Source organism: Ictidomys tridecemlineatus, chromosome 12, assembly GCF_052094955.1.
Source record: "Ictidomys tridecemlineatus isolate mIctTri1 chromosome 12, mIctTri1.hap1, whole genome shotgun sequence".
NCBI classification, from domain to species: Eukaryota; Metazoa; Chordata; class Mammalia; order Rodentia; family Sciuridae; genus Ictidomys; species Ictidomys tridecemlineatus.
The window spans coordinates 59,391,816-59,417,584 of NC_135488.1; the positions used below are offsets into that span (position 1 = coordinate 59,391,816).

At 43.6% G+C, this 25,769-nt stretch overlaps 3 protein-coding genes and 1 long non-coding RNA gene across 7 annotated transcripts in view; 2 read left to right on the forward strand and 2 right to left on the reverse strand.

The window, feature by feature from the left end:
- Positions 1 to 23: 23 nt before the first annotated feature.
- On the reverse strand, positions 24 to 3,970 carry Wdr54 (WD repeat domain 54). Of its 3 annotated transcripts, none has more exons than XM_078028976.1 (10): positions 3,830 to 3,970; positions 3,223 to 3,504; positions 2,991 to 3,053; positions 2,558 to 2,624; positions 2,408 to 2,481; positions 1,994 to 2,164; positions 1,030 to 1,130; positions 768 to 930; positions 526 to 600; positions 24 to 449 (listed from the first exon to the last, which is right to left on the reverse strand). In XM_078028976.1, the coding sequence occupies exons 2-10, from the start codon at positions 3,442 to 3,444 to the stop codon at positions 318 to 320; spliced, it is 1,068 nt and encodes a 355-aa protein (XP_077885102.1). In that variant the 5' UTR covers positions 3,445 to 3,504; positions 3,830 to 3,970; the 3' UTR covers positions 24 to 317. The 3 variants fall into 3 exon arrangements, with proteins under 3 accessions (XP_077885102.1, XP_077885101.1, XP_013215812.2); XM_078028975.1 differs by having other exon boundaries at positions 3,223 to 3,445; positions 3,830 to 3,954; XM_013360358.4 differs by having other exon boundaries at positions 262 to 449; positions 1,994 to 2,121; positions 2,408 to 2,461; positions 3,223 to 3,445; positions 3,830 to 3,954.
- C12H2orf81 (chromosome 12 C2orf81 homolog) lies at positions 3,424 to 9,219 on the forward strand. The gene is made up of 4 exons (XM_021729142.3): positions 3,424 to 4,100; positions 7,099 to 7,338; positions 7,424 to 7,645; positions 7,770 to 9,219. Exons 1-4 carry the CDS (start codon positions 4,083 to 4,085, stop codon positions 9,144 to 9,146), a joined length of 1,857 nt encoding a protein of 618 aa, XP_021584817.1. The 5' UTR covers positions 3,424 to 4,082; the 3' UTR covers positions 9,147 to 9,219.
- Positions 9,220 to 17,663: 8,444 nt separating this feature from the next.
- On the reverse strand, positions 17,664 to 24,325 carry LOC110598561 (uncharacterized). The gene is made up of 3 exons (XR_002484421.3): positions 24,039 to 24,325; positions 18,853 to 18,988; positions 17,664 to 18,077 (listed from the first exon to the last, which is right to left on the reverse strand). It is a non-coding gene; the product is annotated as an uncharacterized LOC110598561 (long non-coding RNA).
- Positions 18,189 to 25,769, forward strand: part of Dctn1 (dynactin subunit 1) — a 30,559-nt gene continuing 22,978 nt past the window's right edge. The window contains exon 1 of one of the 2 annotated variants that reach the window (XM_021729138.3): positions 18,189 to 18,275. The gene's annotated coding sequence lies outside the window, so the exon portion shown is untranslated. Of the gene's footprint in view, positions 18,388 to 25,769 lie in introns of both variants that reach the window. The other variant, XM_021729139.3, reaches the window with a different exon arrangement.

Below are 25,769 nucleotides of genomic sequence, written 5' to 3' on the forward strand. Positions count from 1 at the left end.
CTACCAGTGAGCCACAATCCCAGCCCTTTTTTTACTTTTTATTTTGAGACAGGGTCTTGCTAGGTAGCTGAGGCTGGTCTTGAACTTCTTGCCTCAGCCTCCTGAGTTACTAGAATTACAGGCCTAAAACTGCACCTGGTTTCACTTGGTACTTGAGGACAGGTTGACTCTGCGTGGTCTGGACCTATACATTCCCTCCTCCCTGGAGCTTATGTCACCGTTGCAAAGTATGACTGTGATACTGAGTGATCAGACAAGGGCTAGGTGGAGGGGACACTTTATAAATACCATAGGGAGAAGGGAAGTCTGCTCTTCTCTCACACACTGCTGTATCTCAGGATCTCAGCGAGGTCATAGCCAGTCACAGCAAAGGAGCTGCCTGAGGGATCACAGAATCGAGCACCACACACTTGGATGTCAGATACACACTCACCATGACAGTGTTCCACCTGGGGGTGAAGAGGGTTGATCAGGGCCTATTGCCCTGTGCTTGGGCCGCCATTCCACCCTTCCCATGACACACACCTCAATGTAGCCACTCTCTGGGCTTCTTCGTAGCTTCCAGATGTGTACAAAGGTGTCCTCAGATGCAGAGAGTAGCTATATTAAAAAAAAAAAATGGAGAAAGTGAAAAATCAGAATTTCCTGACAGAATGGTTGCAGACTGGAACACCTGCTCAGGCACCCTGGGGAAGGGGGTCCCTGAGTACAGACCAAGCCTAGGTGCTCAGAGGAGAAAGAGTTTAGGCAGGTAGGAGTAGACTGACCTTGCCCATCTCAGGAGCGAGGTCCAGGGCACAGATGGCCCGTGCGTGGGCATTGATTTGGACATGTAGAGTTCCTGTAGTGGCCTCATATAGACGAATTTGGCCGTTCCCATAGCCTGCTGCTATGATCCCCTGCCATAGCTGCACGGAGGGGCATGGTATCCTGCAAGGGTGACATTTAACTTTGGTTTCTCCAGACTCACTCCCACTCCCCACCCTGAAATACATCAGGAAGGCCACAGCTCCCTTTTGCCTCACCTACCCGAATCCTGGAATGCGGGTCAGTAATGTGAATTCAGACCCTGATCGCCAGACACACAACAAGCCTGAATCATCAGCTGTCACCATGTCAGCCACGCTATCCTGAGGGGAAAGGTGGGATCAGCTCTTCCCTTTCTTCCCTGCTATGGTCCTGAGTACAGGGCAGGAGGGGAAGGAAGGCCATATTTGCATCTTTGCCTCTCCAAGGAAAGGGCAAGATGTGGACCCCTCATTGAGTGGACCCACTAGAAATCCTCTTCAGGATTTCCTCAAGCAGACTGCTTCCCTTGCATTTTCTTATAGGATTAAAAGTACCACATCTCCACCCTGGCATTTGTATTAGAAGGAAATAAGTAACTGTCCTTGTTGAATGGATGATGAAACTGAAGTGACAGTGTCATGACTTTTTGGAGGTCTTACAATGAATCATGAGTGACTCTGGGCCTCTTGATCTCCAACACCAGACAGCCTTGGACAAGGTGCCATGGACAATACAAATCAGAAAATACACACCCTATTCTCAAGAGGTTTGCAATTCAGTTGGGGAGATAAGAGTTGTCTTTGAGGGCAGGGCCAATTCAGGGTTTAGCTAAAAGAGATTAGTGGGAGCTGAAATATGCTCCTGGAGAGGGGGCCTCTGGAGTTGGGCCTAAATAGGTAGGACTTGCTCAAGTCCACAGAAGGAAGCTGTGTGTATTAGAGCTGGACAGCATCATAGAAACCATTTTTTTCCAATTCCTCAATCCATACCAGTATCAAAGGGCTTAATGAACTATAAAATGCCATCTAAAGTACCTCTAGTTTTATCACTGAAGCTGAAGTTGTTGAAATCTAGGAAGGAACAGATTTGCCCAAAGCCATCCAGCTGCTTCATGGTAGAACCAAGACTCAAACCCAGGTCTATTGCCTCCCAGGGTGGGTAAGGTTCCTAGGCTCACCAAGATGGATAAGAGAAGTCTACTCACCTGTCCCTGGGCAGGCTCCGTTGCAATATCTGTGACTGCTGTCTGGTGTCCAGCCAACTCCTCACTCAGTACAATGTTGGGACCCTTTGCTGGGATGTCAAACACCAGCACCCGTCCTGTCCATGTTCCTGCAGCCAGAACCAGCACCCCCTGGATGACTTCTTGACCCTCCTAGGTTTTTAATCACCACACTCAGCATTCTTTCCATACTCTACCTTAGTAACAAACCCATTATTCCAACAACCTGGCTCCTCTACTCACTGCCTTCATCCTACCCCATCCTTTCTATCCCTTTCTCTTCCACCCTCCTCTCTAACCCTTCATAATTTCCTCAGTCCCTCAACATTCTCCTGGCTGAAACCCACACCCCTATCTCCATTTCCCTAATGCCCTCCCTGCCCCTGGCCCCCTCACCCACACAGATGAAGTGGCCACTGGCAGCAATTCCTCGAGCAAACACAGCCTGTACTGAGTGTGAAAAAGGAAAACTATCAGAAATAGCACCTTCCCCAGCCTTGGTAAACACTTCTTATGCCTACCCACCCCACTTTGTCCTGCAGGTACCTGAAGAGGTATCTCCAGAATCCAGTGCATGCCAGTAGACCATGATGGAACCATCAGACTCATACATCTGGAACAGAGGGGCAAGGATAGGCCATGGTCCAGCTGATCTTTGCTGAGTCTTGTACAGAGTTCTTCACATATCCATGTTAACTTTAGTCCATTTAATCCTTAAAACCATTCTGGGAGACAGACACTATTTTTTTCTCCCTATTTTTTTCAGAGGAGAATAACTAGGGTAGGCCTAAGGTCATACAGGTAGTAAAGAGGCCGATGGTGATGTCAAGGAGGCACTTGGGAACTAGAGAAAATGGAAGATGAGAAATAGAGGAAGAGCAGGCTACAAATGTAAAAAGTTGGAAGAGACTGCAGGAAAGTGCAGAAAGGTCTAAGGGAGGTCTAAAGGAGGGGAGGTGACTGGTGGGAGTCTTCTTACCTGTATCCCTCGATGTGAGGTGAGTACCAGCAGTACTCGGAAGGGGAGGACACACCAGTGGACCTGGAGGTAGGTGGATCAGAATAAGGAGAAAATCAGAGTAGGGGATATGAGGCATCAGAAGAGTGGAAATTCAGAGAATGAGGGGAAGGCCTATTTCTTGAGGTTTGAAAAGGATGGGGGTGGGGGTAGGTCTGAGTTCACCAACACCTCACCCAATTCTGTGCCTCACCTGAGTGATAAGTGGGGGGCTCACTCCAGCGCCCTCTTTGGCGTGAAGCTGGCGCTGGGCCAATGGTACACCCTCAGGGGCAGCGCTGAGAAGCTGGGCGCTTGGTCCGTGGACCACAGCAAAATGCATGAGGTTGCGGGCGGGCAGCTGCAGCACGCTGAGGTTGTTACACAGGGCGGCGGCTGAGCCTCGAAGGGGGACGGAGCGCTCCCGGCGGAACATCCTGGGGGAAGAAACACCCCAATCCCAGGGCGCAAAGGGAAAAGATCACAGTAGAGATTCCTGGGGGTGGGAGGAGCAATCATGAGGCACTGAGGGAGACCCCTGAGACTGGGTGATGTGATGAAGTGCCCAGGGAACATGATAGGGAAGGGTCTCACGGCGGGAGGAAGGTCTCCTACACCAGAAGAGGGGAGTCCCAGGGCTGAGTCACAGGACGATAGGGAATCCCAGAGGAGGAATGATGATGACACAGGAGCTGGTGGCCCCAGAAGCCCAAGCCAAAAGGGCGGGATGAGATCCCCGGCCCTTCCTCTCTGGACTTGGTTCCCTATAATAGCATCCTTTCAGGGTCTTAGATCACACCCGCAGCCCCACATCTCCTTGCCTGACTGCTGGATCCTTCGGTCTCTCCGAATCCGCCGCCACCATAGAGACGACGCACCCACGCAGGCTATTGGGCGGAGCGAACAGTCGGAACGTGCTGAGCGCGGCGCGGTTGCCGGGGAAACTGTGGGCGGGGCGAGCAACCCAACGCGCTCCGTGGTCTCCGAGGCGACCGTTAGGCGGCGGCAGCGTCCGCAGCAGAGGCGCGTCAAGGAATCTACCGGGACACCCGGGTTGGAGCGATCGCCGCGGCAATGGCGCATGATGGCTCGGTGAGCTTCAGCTCAAGGGGGGCTGCGTCGGCCAGTAAGGTCGGTGTCGGAAAGAGTGGGCCATTCTGCGCGGCCTGGGCGTTCAAGATGACCGAGGAAGCCATATCCGTACTTGGGCAGAAAGCCTACATCTGCACTCATTTGCGCTTTGCCCTCTCGCGCTTTGTCACGGTGGGACCTCTCAAGGAACCCTCAGGAAAGAGTCGGTGAATGATTTGGGGCTCGAGAATAAAAAGTGAATATGGAAACAGCTAACACATATAATAAATTTCTTTCACTGAGCTTGCCATTGTAATGGATAAACCAGAATTGGTCAGGCAGCTGGGGGGAGGTGTTGATGGATAAATCCTCTATTTTGAGAATTTCAGAAGGAACAAATGGATTAAACAACTATGAGACTGCACTTGAAAGTCAAATTGTTCCAAAGCCAAGAAATTTTAAAATAAAGAAAACATATCCGAAGAGCCTTTGTGCACAAGTATCCTATCTCTCACCCTCCACCCCCCAAATCAGGCCAGGTCTAGGCACCATAGCAGGGGTCAGTCAGATGAAAGACTGGGAGAGGTCTAAGGAACCAAATGTTATCCTAATGCTTCCTGTTCTTGCTGGTGAAAAGGTGAAAGGAGTTGTAAGGGATTTGGGGTTCGGTGTGAGGTTTAGGAAACATCAGATTTGAGGGAGAATGAATTTTAGGGAATATCAAGTATGAGTCTAGAAGGTAGGGGGGGGAGTAGATAAAAGTTTGGGAAGATCGATTTTGGAAGTCAATTTTGGAAGGAACCAGGTTCAGAGAGACTGTTGTAGGGAAGTGAGAAGTCTCCTAAGAGAGTAAGTTACCATGTCTGTAAAGTGAGTTTTGAGGACTAGTCTTCTTTTTAAGTACATTAATTACAAAAGGATACAAACTCATTGTAGAGAACTTATAAAATAGAGAAAAACAGAAAATAAACATACTTTCTGTAATTGTTTTGATGTTTTATTTTTCCTTAATAAATATTGGTCTATATATCTGATGTAATTGACAAGCAACTTTGTATCTTGTTTCTTTTACTTAACATTATATCATGAGCATTTTCTTATGCCATTGGGAATTCTTCCTAAAAATTATTTTTTAATCATTGCCTAACATTCTATTATACAGATACAGCATAATTAATCACCTTTTTTTTCTTGGATATGTTTCAGTATTCTAGTGTATAGCATCACAGAGAATATATATCAGAAAATATATTTTAATCTTTATTTCAGAATATGCCTTTTGAAAGATTTTATAGAATTGAACTGTCAGGGTCAAAGGAATAAAAACATTTCTCTCTCTCTCTCTCTCTCTCTCTCTCTCTCTCTCTCTCTCTCTCTCTCTCTCTCTCTTTCTCTCTCTTTTGTACCAGGAATTGAATCTAGAGGTGCTTAACCACTGAACAGTTCCCAGCCCTTTTTATTTTTTATTTTAAGACAAGATCTCACTAAGTTGTTGAGAGCCTCACTAAGTTGCCGAGACTGGCCTCAAATTTGCTATTCCCCGCCTCAGCCTCACCAGTCACTGGGATTATAGACATATGCCATGGTGACAGACTCCTCCTTCTTTCTTTGAGATGGTGTCTTGCTATGTTGTCCAGGCTGGCCTGAACTACTGGGCTCAAGTGATCCTCCTGCCTTAGCCTTCAGAGTAATCACTAGTACAAGCATCTGGCATCACACTTGTCTTAAAAATATTTTTAATGTTCTTGTTTAATGTTCTTGCATGGCTTTCCAAAAATATTTTTCCACTTAATAGTCCCATCAGCATGGTGTCACATTATGTACTTTGCTAGCATGAGTATTCTTATGTTGAAATAATTTTTTGCAGTACTGGGGATTGGACCCTGAGCTACCTCCCTACCACTTTTTTTTCTTTTCTTTCTTTCTTTCTTTTCTTTTCTTTTCTTTTTTTTTTTTTTGAGACAGGATCTCTCTAAGTTGCTGAAGCTGACCTCAAACTGGAGATTCTCCTACCTCAGCCTTCTGAGTTATCAGCCTCCTGAGTTTCTGGGATTCCAGAGATGCATCACTACACCTGGCCTTAAAAATAATTTCTTTTCTTTTCTGTTTTGGTACCAGGGATTGAACTCAGGGGCACTAGACCACTGAGCTACATCCCTAGCCCTATTTTGTATTTTATTAGAGACCAGGTGTCACTGAGTTGCTTAATACCTTGATAAATTGCTGAGGTTGGCTTTGAACTTGCGATCCTCCTGCCTCTGCCTCCCAAACCACTGGGATTACAGACATGCTCCACTGTGCCAGGCCAAAAATAATTTCTCTTAAGATGACCTAAAAGTGAGAATATAAATTAAATGTACATCTTTTGATAAATTTGAGGATTAGACATCTTTTCATAATATGTATTAAATCATCTACAGTTTCTCTTTTATGAAATGTTGTTTTATCTTTGGTATCTTAAATGGCTTTTTCCTTTTATATGAGTTTTTAATGTATTTGGAGATATATATCCTTTTTGTATGTGTTTCAAATATTTTTAATTTGAGAGGTAGGATAAAATCAGGTTCTGAAATTAGACAAACTGACAGGAATTCTGACTATTTTCTAGTTGTGTGATCCTAGGCAAATTACATAAAATAGGGATAAAAATAGTAGTTAACAATATAGAAGAGACAAAATAGCACCAGTAATTCCACCAGTAATTCTTCTCAAGTTCTTTGAACTCTCAATGACTTTGGACACTTTGCACTCCTGCAATTAGCAAGGACCATGGGGTTAGAGCTTTATGTAAGCTTCATCTAAAACTCTGTGCTTCCAAGCGAATTATGGCTAACTTCTGCCAAGCTTCAGTTTCTTTGTCTGTAAAACAACTTTAGTGGACTTATGAAAATGAAAGCAATTAGCAACATGATAGTCTCTTAGTAAACTGTCCCCTTCCCTTTCTACTAAATAATTTCGGTAAGCTTCCTTCAGTCGCACTTCTCTGTTACCTGCCTTGAGTGCCGTTTCATTCCCACAGAGGCAGGAAAGACAGGAGAGGCAGGCCCGAGACCGAGGGATGACCCGATCCAAGGCTGAGAAGGCGCGACCGCCCACGGTGACGGTGCCGCAGGTGGAGATCGTGCCTGGGCGGCTTAACGAGGCCGAATGGATCGCGTTAACCGCTATCGAGGAGGGCGAGGACGTAGTGGGGGACATCCTGGCGGATCTGCTGGCTCGAGTCATGGATTCCGCCTTCCAAGTCTACCTGACCCAGCAGGTGGGTCTGGATCCTGGTCTTCCAGACTCAATTTCTCCCGACCCACCATTCCTTGCGGGACTGAGATGCTTCCTCACTTTCGCAGTGCATTCCATTTACCATCAGTCAGGCCCGGGAAGCCATGCTGCAGATCACTGAGTGGCGCTTCCTGGCTCGGGACGAGGGAGAATCAGCAGTGGCTGAGGACCCCACATGGGGCGAGGATGAAGAGCCCCTGGCGTGCACGACCGATGCTTGGGCTCAGGGCTCTGTACCCGTGCTGCACACACCTGCCTCGGAGGTTCTGGAGGAGAACTGCCAAGTTGAAGTAAGCCTCCTTCCTAGGCCAGCGTCCCGCTGCGTCTTTGATCTACTTAGGGGCTTTTCAGGACTCCTGTCCTTAATTCTTCTCTCCCTTTCTGACCTCTCACCATCCCGGTGCATTTCCCCAGGACCTGGAGAACCTGGACCGGATCCCTTTAAGAAGATCGTGGCCGGGAAGAGCCTCCCAAGAACTGACGGAATCTCGAGAGCATTCTCTGAGTGTCACCTTGGGTCCCCAGCCCAATCCGGAGCTGTTTCAGGAGGCAGAGCTCGGGGATACTCTGGAGGAACCTGATCGTGGGGCAAGAAGCCACTCTTCCTTGGTTGGGTTCTTGAATGGGAGTGTACAACCGTCATTGGAAGTGGAACTTGCAGAGAGTCCTCGTCCTTTCCTAGAGCTGTCCCAGGTAGCCCTTCCCCGGGCCTCTGTGGGGAGCCAGAGCCCACCTCACCTCAGGTCCCCCCTGTCGCTGGAGGACTTCTACTCTTGCATTTCCCAACCAGACGCCGCTGGGGACCAGTTGAAGCGCAAGACCCAGGCGATGTCCCCCAATGCCTCAGGCGTGTTAGTACCCTTCTCCTCCAAAGGCGACACCAGTGCTCTCAGTGCATCAGTGTCCTCCCAGTCGCAGCAGTCTGTGTACTTGGATTCACAGCGTCGTGGCACGCTTCAGTCCAGGGTGGATCGCAAGGCAGCCGAAGTGCGCTTGGACCCTGCGCGGCTTCCCCGCCACTGGGTGCGCCCCTTGGCTGAGGTCTTGGTTCCAGACTCCAAGGTTCACCCCTTGGAAGCCTACCGTAAGCGCCAGCGGGGAAAGATCCAAGCCCAGGTTGGACTCCAAGCCCCTGGCCCCCATGTCCCTGCATCTCTGGCTGCATTCTTCCCTTTACAATCTGACGTTCCTTTCCGTGTTGTGGGCCCAGAACCCAGACTCCAATTACCCACTTTAAACTTAGGCCCACCATCACTATCCTTTGGGTCAAAGCTACCTTTCCCAAGCCCTGGGATTCATTTCCTTGACACACACCCGGCAGTTGTTGAAGCTGCTCACAGGTCCAGCCCCAGTGTGTGGCCCAGAGCCAAGTGGCCCAGTGGCTGGGAGAGGGAGGCTGACCTGCTGGGCAACCTGTGGGCTGGCCGCACCCGTGTGCCCCCACAGGGCCTGGGGCTTGCTGAAAAGGAAGGCCAGGCTTCTGGATGGCCCCAAACAATGCCTCAGGTCCTTGAGGCTACATCCCAGGTATTCTGGAAGCCAGTGTTGGTGCCAGAAGCAGTGAAGTTGACTCCTGGTGTGAGCATGTGGAACCGTAGCACCCAGGTGCTGCTTAACTCTGCTGTGTCCCAAGAGGAAGTCAAAGAAGGAGGCACCTCTCCTGCAGTTGAGCAGCGCCCCATCCAGAAAGGTGTGTCCAAACCTCATGTGACAGCAGAACAGCTAACAAAGAGTGCAGCTCCCAAAGTGTGGCTGCTCCCCTCAAAGCCCATGCCCCATTCCGGTTCTTGAACCTTTGGCAGTGGGAATTTCACTTACCCTGTGCCTGCCTGTCAGAAATAAAACACCTGAATTGCTCTAGGAATTGGTTTGATGTTACTTCCAAGGGTGTCCATTCTCTCACTGAACGCCAGGGGGAGCAGTTGTCCTGCAGGCCTAAAAGAAGATCGAACAAGGGCTCCAGGGGATAGCCCCATCACCATCCTTAGGAGACCCTGCTTTAGGGACTAGGCTGTTCCCCAGCAGAGGCATTCTGCAAAGGAGTGTATATAAAGCCTGCAAAAAGGGCTCTAGTTCAGAGAGGAGAAATTTCTGTTTTATTAGGCATAGAAGGGAATGGTCCTGCCTAAGCACAAAATAACTAAAGATAAGAGGAACTTGATTTGCACCCCTGGTTCTTGGAGCTTAATCAGTTCATCTTAGACTGCAAATCCAAGTTTTACTTTTGTGTAGAGATTTGCCATAAACTCCACACCTGCCTCATCGCTAGTCCCCACGATGCAATGTGTTCTAGCCTCCCCCATCAAGCACTTCCCAGTGGCCAAGTGGCAGTCTCTGCTATGTTGCTGTGAGCTTCACTCAGCACCCTGGGCTGAAGCCCTGGATTTTTCTTATGTTTCTGGTTCACCTGCTTGCTCAATATGGGCAGCTCTGGCAGGAGTCTCAGGCCTGTTACACAAAAGTGACTGGGCAGACAGCAATAATGACTGGGCTCAACAGTGGTGAGCACTTCTCCCACCCTGTCACATCACTAGAACTCAGTCCTCAATAATCCCAGGACAAGGGAGGGAATCATTCTCCACTCTTAACACCCTTGCCTTTCCCCTTATTCCAATGCTTTCTAGTCTCCACCTAGACTGTTCTATTCTGAAGGTGCCCTGCCATGGGCATTGGGAAAATTGTGGCCTGGTAGCTGGCTTTTCATGGGCCCCATGTAGTTCCTACCTCCTAGAGCTGGTGAAGCCAAGCCCTCATCTGAAATGGTGGAGTGGTGGCCCTGGGTGGGCTGGAGTGTGGAAGGCAAGTACAGGCCTCAATTACAAGGAGCCTACCATGCCAACACAGGCCTGTGGCTTAGTGAGCCATGCTGAGGCAAACCAGGGCTCACTGAACTGTCCCATTGGTGGCCCAGCCCTAGATGATGAGCAATCCTAAATAGGATTGCAGGGCTAACCAATAGCATTGATACTTTCCAAGGCCTGATTAGCATAAATTTGGACCAATAATGTTGATTCAAGAGCTATAGAAATCCCTAGACTAGCACATTCAAGTGGTCACCCATAGTGGGCTCCCTCTCACCCCAGAGAGATCTGTATTTGCTACTCACTTGAATAAATCCTACCTTTAAAAAAATTTAGTTATAGATGAACACAATACCTTTATTTAATTTATCTATTTTTTTGTGGTGCTGAGAATTGAACCCAGTGCCTCATACATACTAACCAAGCACGCTACCACTGAGCCACAACCCCAACCCCTAAATCCTACTCTTTTGCACTTATTCTTTCTATGTGTGGATTTTATTCTTCAAATCAGGAGAAAAGAAACCAGAAAGAAGAAATTGGTGGAGAGCTGCTGGGATCTGCTGCAACTCTGGAGGGCATAGACCACTTATTAAGAGCTGCAACATGCCACTGGATAGTAGTGGAGAAGAATCAGCTTTGCCAGCTGTGACATTTGGAGCTGGCACCTGCCATAATTAGTTTCTAATACCAAAATAGGTTTTCTTGGCTTCAGAAACCTACAACTTACACAGACTCCCCCCACCAGCAGAAATGAAGAATTAAGTTTCAGCTCAAACTCTGGTGTCACTAGAAGCATGGATCCATGCAGTTTCCTGCTTGGCAAGGACATCAGATTTGTGGCTTCCATTTGGATTTTTGCCTAGTGGCATTTGCAGAAGTGTCCTGAGATATACCTGCTGGTAAACAGTGCTGGAATCAGTGATATGTACCATGACTTTCTTCTCCACAAACATTCCAGGATCTCTTTCCTAACTCAGGAACTCGAAACAGGCATCTCCAAAGCCTAATGTGCATTCTGCTGAATCCATGTATTGCATCTATACACTCCCTTAAAAATCCTACCTTGAGTCAGAGGGAAAACTTCATTGCCTCCATCTTTGCATATATATTGTGACATTTCTACTGAGCCCCGATATATCTCCCTAAACTGTTATCCTTCCATCACCTGTATTCTCATTTCTTCCCAGGATATCCCAAGACATTTACCCCCGAGAGCCTAGATTTCACCTTTACCACTAACTATGTTGAGTCCTTTCTGCTTTCAGATCCACTCTGAGGTAATGAAGGATGGATGCTAACCTTCTGTGATGCCTACTCTTCTTCATACCCCACCATTCTGGTTATTTACTGGCTTTCATAGTTGCCTTCCATGAGAATCCCCAAAACACACACACACACACACACACACACACACACACACACACACACACTTCTTGGAATCCAGTCACTTGCTGAGGATGACCCAGCACACTTGTGTCACTTAGCAGGAGCACCCAGTTGGTACAAATCAGGGTTAGGAAGCTGCTGGAAGAATTAGTCAGCTCCAAATACAACCAGCAAGGGGATATGAGAGCCCATCCTTCTTCCTCATCTGTTAGTTCTAGACAGATGAAGAGTTAGTCATTGCAACAGATTTTTTTTTTTAAACCAGGTATTGAACCTAAGAGCACTTAACCATTAAGCCACATCCCCAGTCCTTTTCTTTTTTCTTTTTCTTTCTCTTTTTTTTGGGGGGGTGGGGTGGATGGGTACCAGGGATTAAACCCAGGGGCACTGAACTTTGAACTTGTGATCTTCCTGCCTCAGTTTCCCACACTGTTGGGATTACAGGTGTGCACCACTGTGCCTAGCAGGTGGGGAACATCTTAGAGTGTAGCAGAATTGCTTTCCTGTTTTGAAATTCTCTCTCTCTGAAAGAATACATTCTGTCTCTGTTCTTTAGTGTTTACTCCAGATTTTCAAATCTGCATATTTAACAGTTTTTTCTTTGTTTTTGCAGTACTGAGGGTTGAATTGAGAGGGGCACTCTACTGAGTGCTACATCTCTAGCCCTTTTTGTTATGTGAGACAGGGTCTCACCAAGTTGCCCAGGCTGGATTGTAACTTGTGATCCTCCTGCCTCAGTCTCTGAGTCTCTAGGATTACAAGCAAGTAGCCCTGCTGGAATGTATTTTTTTATTTTAAATTTTATGAAATCTAAATCTAAACTATATCAAGTATTTTCAGGGCTAGGGAGTGACTCAGTGGGAGAGGTCTTGCCTAGTATGCTTGGGAGCCTGTGTTTGATACTTAGTACTGAAAAAAATTCTCTTGTGATCATAACATCTTAATAAATGTGTGCCATAAATGCAAATACACACTGAATTTCAAAGACAGTAAAAAAAAAGCTATCCCAACATTTACTGTGTGTGTGTGTGTATGTGTGTGTGTGTATATTAATGGGGGATTGAACACAGAGATATTCTTCCACTGAGCTACATCCCCAGCCTCTTTATTTTTTGAGACAGGGTCTTGCTAGATTGCCCAAGCTGGCCTCCAACTTGGGATCCTTCTACCTCAGCTTCCCAAGTTATTGGGATTACAGGTGTGTGCCACTATGCCCAACTTCAATAGTATTTTTTATATTGATGATTATTGCACATTGAAATGGTAATATTTTGGAAATATTAGTAAAAATATTGGGTAAAAATTATTGTTGTCAGGGTTGGTGGCAAAGATCTGTAATCCTTGTGATTTGGGAGGCTGAGCCAGGAGGATTTTAAGTTCATAGTCAACCTCAGCTATTTAGCAAGGCCTTAAGTAACTAAGCAAGATCCTGCCTCAAAATTAAAAATAAAAAGGGCTGGAGATATAGCTCAGTGGTATAGTGCCCCAGGATTCAATCCTTGGTACCCCTCCTAAATATATATTTAAAATTAACTTCACTTGTTTCTTTTTACTTTTTAGTAAAAAAGTGTCTTTAGAAATTATACATGTGGCTGACATGTGAAATTTAATTTTAATAATTTTCTCCAAAAATTTCTTTAAATTTATTAGTTTGTTTATCAATTAAAGACAATTTCAAAATTTCATATGTCTACTAGATGGTGTTGATATATCTAGATACTTCTTTTTTTTAAATATTATTTTTAATTGTCAATGGACCTTTATTTTTATTTATTTTTATGTGGTGCTGAGAATCAAATCCAGTGTCTCACACATGCCAGGCAAGTGCTCTACCATTGTGCTATGACTCCAGCTCTAATCTAGATACTTCTTGCCCCTATATCTATCATCTTCCACATTTGGCTTTGTCACCATTGATTTGCCCTCTTCCTTCATCCATCACTTCTCCAAGCTTTGCAGCCTAAAAATCTGCCTCATTCTGGAAAATAGTATTCCTTCCTGAGAGGGGTTTCTCCCCCTTGATGCTTTCCTATGTCATATAATGCCTAGAATTTCACCTCCAAGAGAACAGCTATTCTTCAGTGTTCTGCATTATAGGTTGGGGGAATGGGCTGTAGCCACACAGCAGTTTGGGAGTCCTTGGGGTGTCATTCACACTCCTCATCAGAGGGGACCAAAGACTGGCTGGGTCCCTTAAAACAGCATCTATTAAGAAACAATATAAAGGACAAAGACAGTATAATTTCCCTTGCAGGCCACTTAACCTAATGCAATATATTAACAAACAATCCCCCTTCCATAGTTCTGTTTTATTTTTTTAAAATATTTTTTAGTTGTCAATGGATGTTTTATTTATTTAATTTATTTATTTACATGTGGTGCTGAGGAGTGAACCCAGGGCTTCACACATGCCAGGTAAGCACTCTACCACTGACCCACAACTCCAGCACCCCCCCCCAATAGTTCTCTTATAAGCATGACCTGTCCTTTATTTTATTTTTTACAATTATTTGTTTTGTTAGAAGTAGTTGAACACAATACTTTGTTTATTTTTATGTGGTGCTGAGGATCCAACCAGGGCCTCGCATGTGTTAGACGAGTGCTCTACCACTGAGCCACAACCCCAGCCTATGACCTGTCCTTTAGATTCAGTGGGTCTTCCCTTTCATGCCGCTGAACAGCATTTGAATTTTTCCTGCGTTCCACCTCCATCCAAGGCCTGGTAGCTTCACATCCCAAACTCAGCACATCTGTTTAAGGTTGTTCCAGTCATAAACATATACGTATATATATGTGTGTGTATATATATCCATATATATATATATACACACACATACATATACATGCCGAGATATAAATATATATCCCCATATAGAACAAGGCATGCTAATCTCAATGTAGTAATAGGATGACCTTTAAACCTCCAAGACATATTATCCAGATTGTTCAGTAGAAATAAAAGCAAGGTTCAGTACAGTGTTCACAGGGAGCTGTTATTTGCATTTAAAATGCATACGTTTCCAAAGTCTTACTCTGGGACAACACTCACATACACCACACACACACACACAACCACACACACAACAACAACAACCACCAAGCATTAATAGTTTCTTTGAGAAGGAATTTGGGGAATGGGGTGAGTGGGATACGTATGTTTGTTTTTAAAATGTGCATATTTATAATAGCCAAAAGGTGGAAACAACCCAAATACCTCTCGAGGGAAAAATGGATAAAAAATTGGTATATTTATATGTTGGAATATTAATCCATCCTTAAAAAGGAATGAGATTCTGACACTTATTACAATAGGGATTAGCTTTGAAGACATTTGCTAAGCGAAATATACAGGCATCAAAGAAAAAAATATTGTATGATTCTACTACTTATATGAGGTGCTTAGAATAATCAAATTCATCAAGACAAAGAATGATAATTATTGGAGGTTGGGAAAGGGAAGAATGGGGAGTTAGTGTTTGTTTGGTACATTTTTTATTTATTTATTTTAATTTTGAGACAGAGTTTCGCTAAGTTGCTTAGAGTTCTTGCTAAATTGCCAAGACTGGCTTTGAACTTGCCTCTTCCTCCTGAGCCTCTGGTATTACAGGGGTACACCACTGTGTCTGGCCTTATTTGGTACAGTTTTAGTGTGGAAAGATGAAAATGTTCTGCAGATGAATGGAAGTGATAATTGTACAAAAATGTTAATGCTATTGAACTGTATACTTTATAAATAGTTAAATTAGCAAAGTGTATGTATATTTTACCAAAATAACAAATATGTATATGTAGTGGTCTTCCCTTTTAAAACTTATTTATTTATTTTGGTATTGGAGATTGAACCCAGGAGCACTTAACCACTGAGCTATATCTCTAGCCCTTTTACATTTTTTTGAGACAGGATCTGGTCAATTTGCTGAGCCTGGTCTTAAACTTGCAATCCTTCTGCCTCAGACTCCAGATTGCTGCATTTTACAAGCATACATCACTGCACTTGGTTGTAGTGCCTTTTAAAATTTTTCAATTTATATTTTATACTATTTCTTTCTCTCCCTTCCCTTCCCTTGCCTCCCCCACCCCCCACCCCCAGGGGAGCTTCACCACTGATCTACATTCCCTGTCCCAGTCTTTTTTTTTTTTTTTTTTTTGAGACAGGGTCTCAATAAATTGCTGAGGTTGGCTTCTAACTTCTAATTTGCAATCCTGGGTCTCCATCTCCAGAGTCACTGGGATTACAGGCATGTACCTCTGGGCGCTGAGTTTATATCACTTCTCTTTCATTGAAGAAGATGGAGGTCATTTCTTCTAAAATTAAAAATGCATTTATTATTTGACCAAGATATATCTTACAGGTAAGTTTGCTTACACATGCAATGTGTATGGACACAGAGTTTCATTACAACTTTCTTTGTAACAGCAAAAGACTAGAAACAAAGTATCCAACTAGAGGAAGCTGGTTAATAAATTAAGTGTGTCCATACAATAGAGCTGGAAAAATGAATGAGGAAGACCTCTAATGTACTGATTTAGCTTTAGGATATATTGTTAAGTGAAGAAAACAAAGTACAAGTAAACATAGTGTATTACCTTTTGCACACACAAAAAAGAAGGAAGCCTGGTGGGGTTGGAGCATGTCTGTAATCTTAGCAACTGGGGAGGCTGAGGCAGGAGGATTGCAAATTTGAAGCTAGCCTCACCAACTTAGTGAAACCCTTTCTCAAAATTAAAACAACAAGGTTTGGGGATAGAGGCTATAGCTCTGTGGTAAAGTACCCCTGGGATCAATCCCCAGTACCAAGAAAAAAAAAAAGGAAGAAAGAAGGAGACAATATATTTGTGCTCATATTTAAATAAACCACTTTATGAGGATATGAATAAGACACTACCAATAAGACTTACCTACCTACAGTAGGCAAGAATGATGGAGTAGGTTTGAAGAAAGGTTGAAGGTTGTTTTCTAAGTACTTACTTTTGAATCTTATTATTTTTTAATATTTTTTAAAATTTTTTATTCTAATTTGTTATATATGACAGCAGAATGCATTACAGTTCATATTACACATATAGAGCACACTTTTTCATATCTCTGGTTGTATACAAAGTATATTCACACCATTTGTGTCTTCATACATGTACTTAGGGAAATGATGTCCATCTCATTCCACCATCTTTTTTATACCCCTTGCCCCCTCCCTTCCCTTTGCCCTATCTAGGGTTCATCTAATCTTCACATGCTTCCCCTCCCAACCCCAATATAAATCAGATAAAATATCCAGCATTTGTTTTTTTGGGATTGGCTAACTCTGTTTAGCATTATATTCTCCAACTCCATCCATTTACCTGCAAATGCCATGATTTTATTCTCTTTTAATGCTGAAAAATGTTCCTTTGTGTATTAAATCTTATTTTGATGATGATAGGACGATGATGATTTTTTGGTACCAGAGACTGAATCCAGACCCACATTCCCAGCCCTTTTTATGTTTTTTGTTTGTTTGTTTGAGTCAAGGTCTCTCTGAGTTGCTTAAGGCCTCTCTAAATTGCTGAGGCTCATTTTGAATTTGGAATCCTCCTGCCTCAGCCTCCCAAGTCACTGGGATTATAGGCATAGGCCACCAAGCCCATTTATTTTGATTTTTGAACCATATGGAAATATTATTCATTCAGAATAATTTTTAAAATGTAGAAAGTGAAAGGGGGGGAAGGATGAGTAGTAGAGGGGTGAACAATTCATCCCTCTAACATTACCTCTCACTCCCACCCACCATCAATGTTATGTATATTTGGGTTGTTTTGAACTTGAGATTACTGAGACAAACATATCTTTGTAATAGTTATATTTCAAACTCAGATTCACTCCATTCTCCTAACAATCAGGTGAAATAGATACTATCATCACATCCTCAAACGAGGATCATTAACATCCTCATTTACAAATTGAGGAAACAGAGGCATGGAGAAGTTAGGTAACTGGCCCAAGATCTCACCTAGCTAGTAAATTGCAGTTAGAATTCGAGCCCATGTCTGTAAAATCCTGGCTCTCCCAACATCTTTATACAAACATTTTTGCAAACTTATTTGGTTATTTATTTAGGTTACATTATTAGAAGCGGGCACATTGAGTCAAGAAGTTTAATTTTTTAGAATATAAAAGCTCCAAATGCCATTATGAAAATTTGAATTATTTTATATTACCATCAAAAAGGCATGTTTCCATCCACACATGATGGCTGACACTGAGTAGCAGCAAAATTTATGTTTTTCTCCAACCTAGCCAACAAAATATGTTTTATTGCTACTGTTTTAACTGGCAGTTTAGCACTCAAAAGCTTGTAAAAGGTTCTCCAAATCTTCTACACAGTCTTCCCTTCGCCGACGGAGGGCGCTGGCCACGAAGCACCTCTCAACGAAGGTCCTTATCAGCTTCCCAGGCTCACTGCGCACGCGCTTATCATGCCCTAGTTGTCCAGCTGTGTGCCTGATCGATGTTTTCTCCGCCGAGCTTGGCGACCACTTCTAAGCCAGGCGGGTACTGCGGAAAAGAGTAGTGTTTTCTGTAAATTCAGAACGCCCCTGGGTTTCTGGGACGAGGGGTTCTGAAGTGAGTCTGGAGGGTCGGGCGGCGCGTCGGGCAGCCCACGAGGGCGGGGCGGCGGGGCGGGGCTCGCCGGGTCTTGGGCGTCGGTCGCCGGTGGGGCCCGAAGAGGGCGCGGAGCCCCTGACAGGACAGGTACGAAGGCGGTAATTCTGCCTGCTGTCTGCTGTCCGCCCTCCACAAGTTCGTGAGGTTCTCGCATTGGGCTATGGGTTCGGCGCTGGCCTAGGGCGCTGCACAGAGCCGGGTGTGTGACGGGGGCAGGCAGGGTTGGGCCGCGGCAGGGGTGGGTGCCCGCCGTGGTCTGGATGTTTGAACCCAGGCTCGACCTACCCCCCTGAGCTCTTCAGCCTGGTGTTCGACCTGGGTCAAAGTGCCTGTGCCTCAGAGTTCCTCCAGAACTGCTAGGGTCCTCCTCTTTTCTCGGGAGCGTCTGAGGCATCCCTGAACCCATACCAAGCCACAGGTTTCCTGTGGGCACATGGTTGAGAAATTTGTCTCAAACGGGGGAAAATTTAGAGGACTCAAGCATCAGGGTCTACATATGGGTTTGGTGTGTGTGAACCCCCCTCTACGGGGGTCCGCCTTAGCTGTTGGCGTGATGACTCTTGAAAAGTCATCTTGCACATCTCTCGATTTCAGGCAGAACCACAGGTAAATCACACAGAGGAGGAACTGCTGTTTTTAAAGACACAGAGATTTAGAAACTTACCCTCATTTATTTCAGTGAAGACAGCAGCAAGCCTTTACTGACCGTTTGCTACTCTGGTATACTTAAAGTACTGAGAGTCCAAGAGCTATTAGGTAGAGGTTGACATTCTTTGCCTGGTATATTGCCAGAGCCTGAGCTGCGGGATGTTAAAAGAGATAATAACTTCATTACTACTATTATTTTTTAAACCCATTTTTACTCAAATGTATTAAGAAAATTCCTGGTTAAAGTTTTCTCTACTTCAAACTATTTCAGAACCTTCAGTATGCTAGTGATATTTACTGTGAATTTCCATCTGGGGGTATGTATGGAGAGTTTCCCAGAGTTTACTGGGAAATACTATTTTTCTTGAGTTATACCTCTGTTTAATGTTTGGTGCAGTTTGGGAAATGCAGTATCTGAATTAGAAATTCACTGGAAGGGGCAGTACAGGTCAGTGCTTTTCTAACTTTTATGATGCAGACATTTAATGGGGTCTTGTTAAAATACAGATTCCATGGGTTATGCATTTCTAAAAAGTTTCCAGGTAATGATAATGCTACTATTTTGTGGACCACACTCTGAGAAGCAAGGGTGTAAATTACTGGATTAACAGAGATCATTTTCTGCTTCCTGTCCTTAAGAACAAACTGCTGCCTTGGGTGAGTGACTTCATCGGTCCAGGCCTTAAAATAGGAGTCTGAACCGGGAGATCTCTAAGGCTCCTTTCAGATCTAACATGCTATTACTCCAGTTCTACTTGTGATAGTGAATTCTGTATAAAGTATTGTCAGTTTACCAAATTTTGTAATTTGGCTTAAACATTTCTAATAGGCATTTACTAAATAGAAAGCTTCCGATTTTATTATTGGGATAGCACAATAAAAATGTTCTTCAGGTTACTAAAACACATCTCTGCAACTTCCATCCTATTGATTTTAGGTTATCTCTTAGAATAATAAAAAAAAAAGTAATCCCTCTAAATAGCTGACTCAAAAAATATCAGTGACAGCTATTTCTATCTCTTTTTCTTGAGGAGAAGTTAAGGGGATTGAATTCAGGGGCACCTGGCCACTGAGTCATATCCCTAGCCTTATTTTGTATTTTACTTAGAGACAGGGTCTCACTGAATTGCTTAGTGCCTTGCTTTTGCTGAGGCTGGCTTTGAACTTTCGATCCTCCTGCCTCAGCCTCCTGAGCTGCTGCAATTACAACCGACGCACTGTGCCCAGCAATTTCTACCTTTTTTTAAAATTCAAAGTGAACTGTCTTTAATTTTTCCATCATGTTTAAGAACTTTATTTTGTAAATTTCTCCTTATTCTGCATGTATTGGGGCTTTGGCCTGACTTTGAAGGATGGGTGTGGCTTGCAAGACCAGAGGAATCATTCTAAACTGACAGTGGTACAGAGATGAGACTGCATATGTCAAATTCAGGATTGTTTGATTAATGGGAAAGAAATGGGATGGCAGTGAAAGATGCTGAGAAGATGAATATGTGGACAGAGCAGTCTTTTAGAGATATATTTGTCTTACTGTTGTATATAAAGTAGTTGGAAATGAGAAAGGAAAGAAGAGGAGTCAGGCTTCACATTATCAATAATAGACTTAGATTGATGATTACAATGATGCCTTTTTATGTATAACAGATTACAGAATTTTTCATGGGCATGATCTCATTTGATTGAATAATCCTTTGAATTAGGCAGAGCAACAGATGAGGCACCAAAAAGAATAAATTATTTGCCTTAATTTTCAAAACTACTAAATAGCAGACCAAAGGAAGAAAGGAGAAAGGAAGGATGCAGGAGGTAATACTAAGGAAGAATTGATAAGTTAGGCTTGACTGGATGGAGGGTACAAAGAAGTTTCTAGGGAGGAGTCAAAATAGTTGGGAGAATCATAATAACATTGATGGCTGCCACTTTAGGTTTTGCTCTGCCAGCTCTGTCATTGCTAGTGGCTTTCTGGAGTTACAAGTGGGTGAGATTATAGTAGATAATTCCAGGTTGCTTGCCCTGTCTGTAGTTACTAGGTGTTTCTGGGGGTAACTTGTGATATTTGTCCCATATGAAGGAAAATGGAAACTGGGTCCTCATTGTCCCTGAAGAGATAAAGAGATAAGAGACTGAGAGATTGCCTGATTCAAATGTATCTTCACGTCTTTGCCATCTTAGAGTTTCTTAGAGATTCTGACTTAATATAATTTTCCTTTCAAAGTTTAGGCTGGTACTGGTTGAGCATGGATGATGGACAGTTTAGGTGTACAGTGTGACCTCCCCAAGCTCCTTTATATCTTCTAGGGGCTTCACTGCAGAAGAGCAAGGGCCCTTGCTGCCCTTAGAGCCTAATTTCCCAGAATCTGTACATCATCTAGATCCCTCTTTATGGTTCTTTTTCCCTGGAAGCATACAAGATTGAGATTTAGTGTCATGATCAAATTCCATAGGACCTGGGGCTATCAGTGCAGTTTTAGCTTATTAGGCTCCTATCTGGAGAGGAAAGAGCTGTACCTACTGTGGTGGTGGTGATGGTGTGTGTATATGTGTGTGTTAGAGACAGAGACACAGATATCTCCCCTTCCCTCCATGGTTGTCTTTTAGGGTAGTGTTACTCTCTGGGAAAACTAGAGCCAATTTATTTATCTAGAGCCTGGTGTTGGTATGAGCTTCTATTCTACAGTGAGTGCCTTCTCTGCAAAGCACTGTGTTCAGTGCTTAGATCCTGGGATGGGTAAAATTCTGTGTCTTGGATGAATTCATAATAGGATGAAGCATATAATATTTTAAATAAAATTTGGTATAGTCCAAAGTGCTATGTAAGGTATGTCCAAGGTGCTGTTGTGAGGGCAGAGGAGGAAATGACTAACTACATGGAGAAGGTAGGAGAGTCTTCAGGAATGAGATGATTACCAAGTTGAGTCTTGAAGGATAAGGAGGGAGAATGGTTCTGGTAATATTTTTAATTTTGCAGAGGTGTAAGGGAAAAGTTAAGTAGATCCAAGTGACTGGAACTTAAGAGCATTTGGGGATCAAAGGAGAGGTGATTGGTTTGACTGGATTCATGATGAAGCCAGATTTTTATTAGTCTATAGTGCTGTGCTAAGAAGATTCAATTTTGTGGGCAGGGAAGCCACTGAAGGTTTTTAGACAGGGAGTGACATGTTTGCATTTTGGGAAGCCATCTGTGGAAATCGAATGAAGGGTGGAAATCAGGATCAGGGATATTGGGAGGCTCTTGTAATAACATGGATGTGATATAGGACTAAACTCAGGATTAAGTCAGTGGAACTGGAGAGAAGGGGGACATATCTGAGGGAAACAGCAGAGACAGAATTAACTGAGTTAACTGAGTAATGAATGACTAATTGGTTGTTGAGAACAAGAAAGAGTTGTTGAGGATGATGCAGTTTTCTATTTTTGGTGGATAGTGGTGCCAGTAGCGAAGAGGGAATATAGAAGAGGAACCTTCTTTGAGTTGGAAGAAATCAAGCCTGTTTTGGGTCATGTTGAACTTGAATGGTGTTTGGTATTTAGCTGACAGGTAGTGATATGGGTCTGAGGTTCAACAGAGACTTTCTGCCTCGGAGTGGTGGTAGGTGTAGGTGGAAGTTGAAGTTGTAGGGATGGGTGAACTCTCACAGCCACATTTATGGAAGGATGGAAAGGACAAAGATGAGAGGGATTGGTGTTCAAGGTAAGAAAGAATATTGCCCAGGAAGCTAGGAAAGGAGAAAATTCCAGAGTAGTGATTAGCAGTTTTGGCTGCTTCAGAGAGGTCAAGTAGAATGTGCTTAGGAAATTAACTTTGAGTTTAAGTAGTTAGGAGATTGTAGTCACTAGAACTCTTTTAAGTGTGAACAACATCAGTAGAGTAGTAGGGTTGGAGCCAGATTGCAGTGGATTGCGGTATAGATGAGAACTGAGAATAGGGAGTACATACATACTCACTTTCAGTAGTCCCTTCAGGCAGGGAAGGGAAGAATAGAGATGGTGGTGGCTTGCACAGGAGGTGACAAGGATTAGATTCAGTTTTTCCTAAAATAGTATTGCCTAAACTAGAAGAACATGGTCTTCTGATGATGTGTTAGAGCTAGTAGAAGCAGTGTTACTGAAGACACTAGAGGAGATGATTGTTAAATCAGGTCCTTAGAGTGGAGGGGTTGGCTGGAAAAGAGAGGTACATGATTTCCATTGAAGAGAAATGATGGAAGAAAAGATAGAATTTACATTGAAAGAGGCAATGATGAATGCAGATATATCTAATTTGCAAAGGAATTCTTACCTAGTAGGCTCAGTTTTCTTTCTCAACAAGTTTATTTGCTAAGGGATAAGGGCTCTTATATGAGGTCCATCAGGAATAGGGACTTGAAAGTGGAAGAAGTAGCTTGAAAGAACTGTTCAGAGGAAAGAGAAAGAAAATAGAATTGAGATAAGCTCCAATAGTGCAGAATACCCTTTGGACTGAAATTCCACATTATAGGCCTCTCCTCCTCTTTCCTCATAATAAAGGCTATCATATATTGAGTGTATTATATATCAGGCACTTTTTTAAGTGCTTCTCAGGCACTCTCATTTGCTTTTTACAATGATACCCTAGAAAAAGGTATTGTTTGTTATAACCCTATATTACAGAAAGGGAAATTGAGGCATCGAAGATTACTTAGACTTGGCAGTACTAATGATTGTCAGACCTTTCTCTGCAGAAATGGAATTTCTTCTTTGAGGCATCCAAGGCAGAAATTTAATTCCAATTCCTGATTTCTGGACCTTGAGGCTGCTAAGAGCCAGTCTCTGAGCATGATAGAGGCATGAATGGGCAGGGCATTGGGGTCAGTGTTGCTGCCATCTTTTTGTAAGTATGTAGGGGAACTCTGAAATCCCCGAGTTATTTCAACAGCATTCCGATTAGAAAGACAAGTGACTGACAGTGATTTGTCAAGTATTGCAGGCTGATACACCTGAGACAGTAAATAAGAAGAGAGAACTTATTCCCATCCTGTCACCCAGAAAAAGATTTTTTTCCTACCAATCACTTATGGAACTAGGCAGACCTGTAACATTATATAATAACATAATGATTATTAACTCACCTTATGTGTTTTCCTAGTTAGTGTGATAGATAGGATTTGCAAGTAACATACACACCTGACTTGAGTGAAAGGGGAGAATGGTGGACTAGCATGGATAGAAGAGAAATTGTCTTACCTTTTTCTGCTGCAGCCACTGGAGCATCATCTCTGTGTCCTTCCTCTGGAGGTTGCCATGGATACGCCTTTGCATGGTATTTGAGATTGATTTCTATTACGATCAGATGATGACGTGGGTTTAAAAAGGGAAAGACCGAGTGATCTGCTTCTGGGGAGTGGCCGATGAGCTGCTCAAACAGTAGAGCCCAGCACATCCAGTAGAGCCCAGCACAGCTGAGGTGGCTGTGGCTTTGTTGGCTGCTTTGGCTTTTGCTGAAGTTGTGAAATGGTGCATCTCTCTCTTTAGAGCGCAGGCTCAGGGTTCCCTGTCTGCAGGGTCCTAGTGCCAGGAACCTGCTACTTGATTCAGGGGGAGAAACCATCAGGAACTTCAAAACTGGCTAAGTTCTGCTCTCACTGGAGTGGGGGGGGGTGTTACTGTTTTTGAGCATAGGGCTGAAAATCTCTTGCTTTTCTGCAGAGCTTCTATATTGAAGTTTAATGAGGTGTACTATGTAGCTTTCCTTCCTGACTCTTGGAGGTAAGCCTGAAAATCCTTGGGCCTTTCTCAGGGAAAGGAATATTTTGGGAATGGGATAGCTACATTCAGATTAGGAGTGGGCTTCAGGCATTTCGGGGGATAATAAAGAACTGAAAAGGCAGGGAAGTCTATTTAGGGAAGTCCTCTATTGTATGAGATTATAAGGTAGATAAAGGAGTGGGACTGAGTAACAAAAGGCTCTGAAAGCTTATTGTCCTGGGTTCTTGTGGGTTTCTAGAATCCAGTTTTAGTCCCCCACCCTCTGTTCTCCTCACAGTAAGCAGACCCTTTCCCATTCTGACTTCCAAGGGGCTAACATCCACACTTGTTTTTTTTTGTTACTAGTGCTTTTAGATATATACAGTTTTGCCCTGCTATCAGACTGCCTGGGTTTCAAGCCAGCTCCTCCAGGATTGGGATCAAAGAAAGTAGATAGTGAATTAGTCCAGGATCAAGTGAGACAAGAGTAGATCAAGGTAACAAGGGATGCTGGGGTGCCAGTAAAAGCAAGGTAGAAATTATTCCGGCCAGTTAGAAATGGGCAAGTTGTTCACTTCAGAGCTTCAATTCTATCACCTATAGAGTGGAGATAATGGAGTCTGTTTGGGCTTTTGGTTTGATTGTTTTGAGATAATGAATACATTGACATGTAGTTGTAAGAAACTACAGAGAGATTGCACATACCCTTATTAGTTTCTCCTGATGGTTATCATCTTGCAAAACTGTAGTACAGCATCACAGCCAGGCCATTGACATTAACATCAAATTCTGAAGTGTCATCACTACAAGGGTCCCTCAGGCTATCTTTTTATAATCTCACCCTACCCTGCATTCTACTAACCTTAGTCTGTAACTACTAAAAATCTCACAGTTCATATTTGAAGGAGGTAGTGAAATATAAGTATGTTAGTGTACATATTTAAATTTGCCTAGAGAAAGCCTGAGAACAAGACTTATTTTCTCTCATCTAATATGCTCAGTTTCCTTTCCCATTTCCCCAGTTCTGTTAATATTGTGGTCTTAATTGCTACGTTTTTACTCAAGCTTGAAAACTCCCAATTTCTTTATTCATTTACTAGTTTTTACATTCATCATCTATCCATTTTTTCCTTGCAACATCTGAGTTTCTATCATGTGTAAGTCATCATTATTGCAACACATACAGTTGCAATAATGAAGATAATATCTACAATTTATTGAGCACATATT